Source organism: Dermochelys coriacea, chromosome 1 (assembly GCF_009764565.3).
Source record: "Dermochelys coriacea isolate rDerCor1 chromosome 1, rDerCor1.pri.v4, whole genome shotgun sequence".
Classification (NCBI taxonomy): domain Eukaryota; kingdom Metazoa; phylum Chordata; order Testudines; family Dermochelyidae; genus Dermochelys; species Dermochelys coriacea.
The window spans coordinates 160,043,512-160,052,759 of NC_050068.2; the positions used below are offsets into that span (position 1 = coordinate 160,043,512).

The 9,248-nt window shown below is 41.0% G+C and overlaps 1 protein-coding gene across 1 annotated transcript in view; it reads left to right on the forward strand.

Annotated features, from left to right (window-relative positions):
- DSCAM (DS cell adhesion molecule) overlaps positions 1-8,161 on the forward strand; it is a 636,299-nt gene extending 628,138 nt beyond the window's left edge. The window contains 2 exon segments of the mRNA XM_038408200.2: positions 7,228-7,338; positions 7,341-8,161. Of these exon segments, the coding sequence (XP_038264128.1) occupies positions 7,228-7,338; positions 7,341-7,567 (338 nt within the window). The 3' untranslated portion in view covers positions 7,568-8,161.
- Positions 8,162-9,248: the final 1,087 nt, after the last annotated feature.

Genomic DNA, 9,248 nt, shown 5'->3' on the forward strand with positions numbered 1-9,248 from the left:
TAGGCCAAGCAAGGAGGCACAGGCTGATCCTTCTTACTGCCCTGCTCAGTTGAGTAAAACATGAGCACTATCTAACCCTAAGAGATTTGTGTTTGAATAGAGGCTTTTTCTTTCTCATAGCTCCAGTTATTCCTTGTGATTATTATAACTCCATAGCCTGTTGCTATGGAAATGATTGTAATGCAACACAGACAACGCTATTGGTTCAGTGCAGCATAAAATGGACAATGTGAGTGCAAGATCTCATTTCAAAATACTGACAGCAACAATTGTAAGAAGTACAGCTAGGCTACCTAAGAACTTCCTGACACCCAATTTTCAGCCACTTGTAACTTTCTGAAATGTCTCTTTTGAACTGATGTTTCCTAGGCCTGCGATCAGCCAAGCTGAATTTTTTTTATGTTTGAGTAAAAACTGTTTAGCCTTATTTGAGAACGAAAACCCCTTTTTGATTATTCAAAATCTTGCCCTCTTTGTTTGACCCCTTTCACACCTCAAGAGGTGGGGATAGAATGTTGAAATTTGTCACAAAAATGGTCATCATTGAGGAGAAATACTTTGGGGTGTTCAGGTGAAAACTGATTGTGATTTGGCAAAGTCACGATCCATTAGACACACCACACAGATACTGCATAATGAACTGGTAAGGGTATCTTTTTACAGCCTACAAGACTCCCATAATGAGCGTGGCTCAGATCCTTGGCTTGTGTGGAACAGTTTAAAAAAATGGAACTGTCTGAAGTTTGAAGGATACTTAGGCTATGTCTTCACAGGTAAAAATGTGGGCTTGGTTTGGGTTTGAGTTAATTGGTGGTTTGGATCAAAATAGCTATCTCACTGTAAAATCCTAGTGGAGGAAAAGCATAAGTGGTGTTTTATCTCATTGTAGCCAGTCAAGGTCAGCCCTATGGGGGGAGGGATAGCTCAGTGGTTTGAGCATTAGCTTGCTAAACCCAGGGTTGTGAGTTCAATCCCTGAGGGGCCATTTGGGGCAAAAATTGGGGATTGGTCCTGCTTTGAGCAGGGGGTTGGACTAGATGATCTCCTGAGGTCCCTTCCAACCCTGATATTCTATGATTCTATGTTCCCCCAGCCTGTATCTGACCTCCCTTAGCTGCATGAAGGTACCAATTACCCATCTCAGCTAGGATTTTCCATCAAGTTAACTTTCTCAGTGTAAAAACACACCTTTTTTGCAGTGTAGTTACAGCCTTAGGAAATATCCTTTTTCTGGGAAAAAGATATTGTAAATGATAAATGCATGTAGGGAAGTCACAGTATTTGGTTATTTAAATTTTTAGAAGATATCACTTTATAACATGTACTGCGTGAACTATTTCAACTGCTGTAGAGGTTTTGCCACTCGGAAGGACAAAGTCAATGCTCAATTAAATTGCTGGGTTCATATTTGAATGGATTATTATTATTTTTATATTATTATTATAATTATTATCAATTATTATTGATGTACATACTCCATTTTTCCACAGACAGTATATCTCTTATTTTTAAACCCCTCAGAAAGCTATAGATTCTGAATGGCTTTTGTACTAATTAAGCCTAAATGCATAAATTATTAAACGTATTCATTTGCAGTGCTTACGCATTTGAAAGGTTTGCTTTCATTGCTAATAAGGTGCACACAGCACTGAAAAGAGGTTAGAGCATCAAAGGCAATGAACCATCTTAAAACTTCATAATGCTTTGCCTGAAAAATTTAACATTCAACTGAATTCAACTTTGACAGCGTAGGAACAAACCGAAAAACAAATAGACCAATGTATCAGGAAATATGAGAAATGAAATCTTGCCATGTTATTTCTGTAGCCATGGCTCTCCCATCCTTTTTAATCTTCTTAAATACCCTCACCCTTGATCTAGGAAGCTAAAGTGGACCCCTGTGGTCATATTTCAAAGACTGTTTTTCAGTCAGAAATATTAGTTCTAACAAATCAAAGACTTTTTTCATGCCGTGATATGGCTCCAGTCCTAGCAACAGGTGTAGGAGGGGAGTTAGATTTTTGAAAGTTTTCTTTTTCAACACTTTTAATCATCTGTTTATCTTAGAAGTTGCAAGGAATGATGCTTCTTTCTTGTTACAAAAACTGCTGCTTCATTACAATATGAAAATGTGCACATCACACAAAATAGCTAGTATTCAGGGTAAATTCAAGATAAGTTTACATACTGTGTTAATGGATTTTGGAGAATCATAGAACTGGAAGGGACCTCGAGACGCCATCTAGTCCAGTCCCCTGCACTCAAGGCAGGCCTAAGTATTATCTAGACCATCCCTGACAGGTGTTTGTCCAACCTGCTCTTAAAAATCCCCAATAATGGAGATACCACCACCTCCCTAGGCAATTTATTCCAGTGCTTAACCAACCTGACAGTTAGCAAGTTTTTCCTGATGTTCAACCTAAACCTCCCTTGCTGCAATTTAAGTCCATTGCTTCTTGTCCTGTCCTCAGAGGTTAAGAAGAACAATTTTTCTCCCTCCTCCTTGTAACAACCTTTTAGTACTTGAAAACTGTCATCAGGTCCCCTCTCAGTCTTCTCTTCTCCAGACTAAACAAACCCAATTTTTTCAATCTTCCTTCATAGGTCAGGTTTTCTAGACCTTTAATAATTATTGTTACTCTTCTGGACTTTCTCCAATTTGTCCACATCTTTTCTGAAATGTGGCACCCAGAACTGGAACAATTCTCCAATTGAGGCCTAATCAGTGCAGAGTAGAGCGGAAAAATTACTTCTCGTGTCTTGCTTACAATACTCCTGCTAATACAACCCAGAATGTTTGCTTTTTTTGCAAAGCGTTACACTTGACTCATATTTAGCTTGTGATCCACTATGACCCCCAGTACTCCTTCCCGCAGTACTCATTCCTAGGCAGTCATTTTCCATTTTGTATGTGTGCAATTGATTGTTCCTTCCTAAGTGGAGTACTTTGCATTTGTCCTTATTGCATTTCATCCCATTTACTTCAGACCATTTCTCCAGTTTGTCCAGATCATTTTGAAGTTTAATCCTATCCTCCAAAGCACTTACAACCCCTCCCCGCTTGGTATTGTCCACAAACTTTATAAATGTACTTTCTATGCCATTATCTAAATCATTGATGAAGATATTGAACAGAACTGGACCCAGAACTGATCCCTGTGGGACCCCACTTGTTATGCCCTTCCAGCATGACTGTGAACCGCTGATAACTACTCTCTGGGAATGATTTTCCAACCAGTTATGCATCCATCTTATAGTAGCTCCATCTAGGTTGTATCTAGTTGCACTTCTTATTTTGTGATGTATTAATACAATCATTTTAAAATTGTGCACCCCTTCATATGCAAATTACTATAAAAATTACTGCATATTGTTTGTAAAGATTAAAGACTCTCCTAGCAGAAGTGGATTCAGAGAAACCCTTTTTCTTTCATATACTCCAGAAAGCTCTCAAATGTGTGTATATATTGTTTTCTATCCGGTTCCTTGAAAGTAAAATCCTAAACTATATGAAGTTTAAAGACTTTTCTTTTTTACAATCCATGTTTAATCCACTAGTCTCAGGAAGCAGCAAAGTGGTAAGTGATTGAAATGCATATTTAATATGAGAGTTGGGGCCTGCCAATAATCCAACATCTGAATTTCACTCTGATCTTGTTACTGTTACATAAAGTATATTGTGGAACATATAGTGCAAGCAGCAAAGGGTATAAATGGCCAGTTTTGGCATATTAAGACATGACCAGTTCCATTCTACTCTTAATGTGGTACAGCTATATCATCTTGCACTGTGGATAGTAGGAGTTAAGCATGCTAAAATCATTACTATGATGAGAGGGATCTCTTGGGAAAAGGCCGTTGCTGCACAAAACGGTATTGGTGATTCAATACAGTAGGTGGCGCTTGTTCCCTGAATCATATGGAACCAATGTTCCAACATGGTGTTAAAGGGCTCTGTGCTGCTGAGTGTGTCATTGTTCAGATGCAACATAAAACCCAGGTCCTGATGGCTAATAGCCTCAAAATGTTTGCAAGCATAAAGGTGTGACTCCCAAGGGCCTGCATGGGTAATTACGTACCATTTACCATAATTCTTCCTCCCATTTCAGTTGCATACACTGTTGTTCACTTCGTGTCCTTACCAGCTGAGCAGTGTAGCTGTGTGATGGTGCACTTCACCCTTGTGGTGGCTGCAGTCCTGCAGTAGTTAAAGTGACTCATGTACATGTAAACTGCTTTGGGATAAGGTATCAGTGATATGTAAAGTAGTAATTATTAGGCCCTTGATAATTTGCCTTTCATCTTCTGAGTGGTAACCATATGATTATGGGCACACACTGTTTTTCCTGTTCTTGTATAAATGATGCTGCAGTATGTCAGCTAAATCTTGAGACTTGCACTACATCCTACTATGTGGGGGTTAAATACAGTGTACTGTACATCTGTATTGGAAATGTAACTAGAATAAAACATATGGTGCCAAACAGTGCCTGCAGGAGATCCACAGGAATAAACTGTGATTCTGTTCAAATATAACTTCTCAGCAATTTTTCTGTCTGTGATTTTAAATCTGGAATAGATTAGAAGCTATTTATCTTTTAGATAACAATAACATTGCCTTTACTTTTAGGACAAGGTAAAGAATCTGCTTTATTTTAAGGTATTGGGCAACTTTCAGTTTGATTAGTCAAAAAATACCACCCACCGCATCAATTGACGGGGCCAGGACAGTCCCAGTAGCAAGGGTGGGAAGAACTTGCCAAGGCACAATATGTAGCTCCTCATATGGGAGTCTTTGGCACCCATTGGCCAGCTCAAGGAGATGGGTGCGCTGATTGACCAGCATTCCCCACCTCCCAGAATTTAGTCCAGTTCAGGGGCCATGTGGAGCCTTATTCGGCTCTATTCCAGCAGCCCATCCTACCCACCCGAACTAGAAATGGGAACCCAGCCTGACAGATGCTGCAGGTGTAGCCAATGACCTGTTTAGGGGATCTGGAAGGATTTTTTTCTCCTATGGGCCATTTGGCAGAGGACCAGTGAGATTTTTGCATATCTTGCAGCACTTTCAAGCCACTGCGGGTTAAGTAGGATCATGCTTACTACCTAAATGAGGTACTTGGGTAGAGTTGTTTGTCCTTCTCAACTTGTGGCTGGTTTCCAGTGAGGGTAAGAGAATAAAATGAACAGTTCCCAGAAGTAAAAGACCTGCGATTTTGGTGATGGGCCTTGGGCTCATGCGATAGGGTGAGACCATGTGGCCTTTGCGGGCTGCGGTCCCCACCCTGCTGCACCCTCTATCCCCTTCACAGAGGGAAGGTGCTGGGATTCAGAGAGAGCTGAGTCCTGGGGGTAGGTTGAGGAGAGCCATCTCATGTTATGGGCCATATGGTAAGGAGTCCTGGAACCAACTACATGTCTGATATAGGAGAGTAAGGATGATTGGTGGGTAGCGCCCCTCCCTTGTGTTAAAGTTTAATAAAAGTTGCAGCCTGTTGCTTAATTCCATGCACGTGTTCTCATTTTGCCACTGTGTCCACATCAAAGTCTCTCTGCAACATGATATCAAGAAGTCTTCTGCTGTTTATGATACTGACACAGACCAGCCTGTATTTCTGCCATTTCCAATAGTACAGGTTTATGTACTATTTGCTCTAGAAAAGACTTTTACTTAAAACACTTGGCATGCATTCATTTTATAAATGTGGGTGTCATTTTACATATAACCCTGAAGGGAATTATATCCATTTACAGGGGTACTGCTGTTCCCCAATTTATCTAAATCCATTCTAGTTGGAATGGGATGTTGGAAGCGGTTGCTGTTGCATTGTAATAGAAAACTATAAGCTTCTGAGAACTCTCATCCCCTTTTAGGATATGTCTACATCGCAGTTAGACACCTGTGGCTGGCCCGCGCCAGCTGATTCAGGCTTGTGGGGCTTGGGCTAGGGAGCTGTTTAATTACGGTGTAGATATTAGGGCTTCAGCTGGAGCCCAGACTCTGGAACCCTGTGAGGTGCAGTGTCGAAATCTTCAGTTATGTGGCTGTGGATGGGAGTGGATGCCCAAAACTGATGAATTGTCATTATTGTGCTATACCAAGAACCGAGATCTGAAGGTATTTTTCACCATCATCACCCATGGATACATCTTCAACATCAAAACTTTTTGGAAGGAGACATGCTTTAAATTTGCTTCTTTTTTCTGGTCTCCTTGAATTTTTGCAAGTCAGTCTATGAAAGAATAAGACAATATTAGATTAAATTAAACTGATTTGTAGCAGGGCTAGCAGCTGGGCAGATGAATACATAAGAACAAGGATACGCTAAATCTCTTCCCCATGTGGTACACAGTGACCACAGAGCAGCTCCAAAGAGGGTATTCCAACTCAATAGTGGGAGTGGCTTCCCTAGCTCTGTATGAAGCCCCTTGCCTGCAAAAAAATGATGGGAGGATGTGTTAATTGTTCGTGTGTTGTATTTTGTATCCGTGTGTTGCTCTTTTAATGTGTACGCTAATAAATGAATGTGTGTGTAGTTAAACGTCTACCATAAGGAAAGAAAGATGGATGCTGTAGTATCTTGATCACTATCCTGGGAAATCTGGACACCCAGATTCAATACCCTGCGCTACCACAGATTTAAGCTCTGTGCCTCAGTTCCCTATCTGTACAATAGGGATGATAGAACTTCTCTACCACTCAGATGGTGTTGTGATGGGGACCGGTGATGGATGTCATAAGATGTACAGGCTGTGCAAAGAGGGCATACTGAGATTACTATCAGGCCCCTCATTTTTTATATTTTAACTTTGGGGTGTTTAAATTTGTAACCTAATGTTTTCATCCAAATATTGTATAATTAATTTTTGTGCTAGATGGAGCCTTTAGTCAAAATTGGGGGGGGGGTCACTGAAACCCAAACCAATATTTTTCAACATTCAGTAGTCAAAGCCTTCCAGTTTTTGACAACCAAAAACAATATTATTTTTTGGTCTTTAATGATAAATTATGAAAAAAGTCCTTCAATTTTTCATACAAAATAAAATACATTTTGATCGGCTTCGTTGCCTTTGTGTTATGAACATTCTGACGGGGTCATGGAAGTCTTGGTTTGAAATCAGATTAAATGGCTGCCTAAATGCTTGAGTCTATATCAGCCAAATAGGCAGTTTTACTGAATTGCATGAAGATAACTAAGAGGTGTCTCTTCATATTTTTCTTCACAGGTGACCTCATGCATTTGCCACCGTATCTTAGAATGGACTTTTTGTTGAATCGAGGAGTTTCAGGCACTAGCAGAGACCTGGGTTTGGGCCAAGCCTGCTTGGAACCTCAAAAAGCCGAACCTTGAAGCGTCCCACTGTTCTGGAGCCGATACCTATGGAAACATCCTCCACGAGAGAAGTACAGTCATGGCAACCTGGTGCCATGGCAACATTACCTCAGCGAGAAGGGGCTGAGCTAGGACAGGCAGCTAAAATGAGCAGCTCCCAAGAATCCCTGCTGGACTCCCGGGGCCACTTGAAAGGAAACAACCCCTACGCAAAATCTTACACCCTGGTATAACAAAAAGAGCATGGCTGGACTGTAGCTGTAAATACTTACAATTAAAAAAACCAATCAAAGCTACCTTTTTATTGAATTCCAATATTTATAATTAAAAAAGATTGCCAAAATATTTGAAAAAATGCAAACTACAGACAGTGCAAAGACTCTCCTGCTTTTTTCTGTCTGAGTGTGAGCTTCATCTGACTGGACATCTGAATTTTTGGGTAAAAGAAGTCCAGTTTTCTGATCTTCACAAGCTTTTGTGTTTTTACTGATTTTCTACAAAGTGCATGGGGACTAAATAAAACATTTTAACTGGAAGTTCCATCACACAAGATTAAAAAGAAGGAAAACAAATCACCCTATTTGTGAATTTAACAGGGACGTTGATCTGGGAAATCAAAGTCTTTTGTCATGTTTGCACACTTTTTTTTAAATTAGAAAATGGGTCCTTGATCGATCTTTTTGTTTTGTTGTTAATTAGGATGAGTGCTGTCAGTGGGGAGGGAGGGAATCAATTTGCTTTTTTTTAAAAATAATTTAATGAGACACACTTTGCATTTTGTCTATGCGAAATAAAAGGGTCTTCTGCCTTTATTTGTGATCTTTGCTTGCATCACTTTCTGCTGTGCTTGGTTTTCCATATGTCCAGTAACTATTTCAGCACTTTCACCCTGTATACTTTACACAGGCAAAACCTTCATTGACTTTGCTGTTTGGATGTTTTTTCTAAGAGAGATGCTCTAGTTCAGTGGTTCTCAAAGCCGGTCCGCTGCTTGTTCAGGGAAAGCCCCTGGCGGGCTGGATCGGTTTGTTTCCCCTCTGCGTCCGCAGGTTCAGCCGATCGCGGCTTCCATTGGCTGCAGTTCACCACTCCAGGCCAATGGGGGCTGCGGGAAGGGTGGCCAGCACGTCCTTTGGCCCGCGCTGCTTCCCGCAGCCCCCACTGGCCTGGAGAGGCGAACCGCGGCCAGTGGGAGCCACGATCGGCCGAACCTGCGGACATGGCAGGTAAACAAACCAGTCCGGCCCACCAGGGGCTTTCCCTGAACAAGCGGCGGACCGGCTTTGAGAACCACTGCTCTAATTCAAACAGGAATGAATTCAGGGAAGTCCTGTGGCCTGTGCTATACACAAGGTCAGAGTAGATGATCACAATGGTCCCTTTTGGCCTTAGAATCTATGAATCTTTGATTTGGAATGGAGTTTGGCCTATGAAAGGAGAGCAGGGACATGCCTTTAAAATGTATTGGGGTTTGCTCAGACAGAGATCCCTTGCTAATGGGGTAACGGGCAAGACTGTTGCAAAGGAGTGAGGTGCTTGGAACAAAACCAGCATTGGATCTTCTGTGTACTCTTTATGTGTACTCTGATCCAAAACCCATTGAAGTCTGTCGGAGTCTTTCTGTTGACTTCAATAGGTTTTTCGATCAGGCCCTTTATTAGTATTTTGAAAATGTAACAAGAAGTGTTTTGATGTTACTTTGCTAGCTCTGTAGGGGTAAATCTTGAGTCCTTTATGTAGGCATAATTTCCATTGGCTCCACTGTTATCTTGTCTACTTCATGACTGAATAGTCAAGCTTCTCCCTATGACAGGACAAGGTGGGTCTTTCCAACCATCCAGAAAAATCTGTGTACGCATTACTTCCTAAGCAATTGTAAGAAATGTGCTTTCTATCAACCTGTCTTTTCTTTTT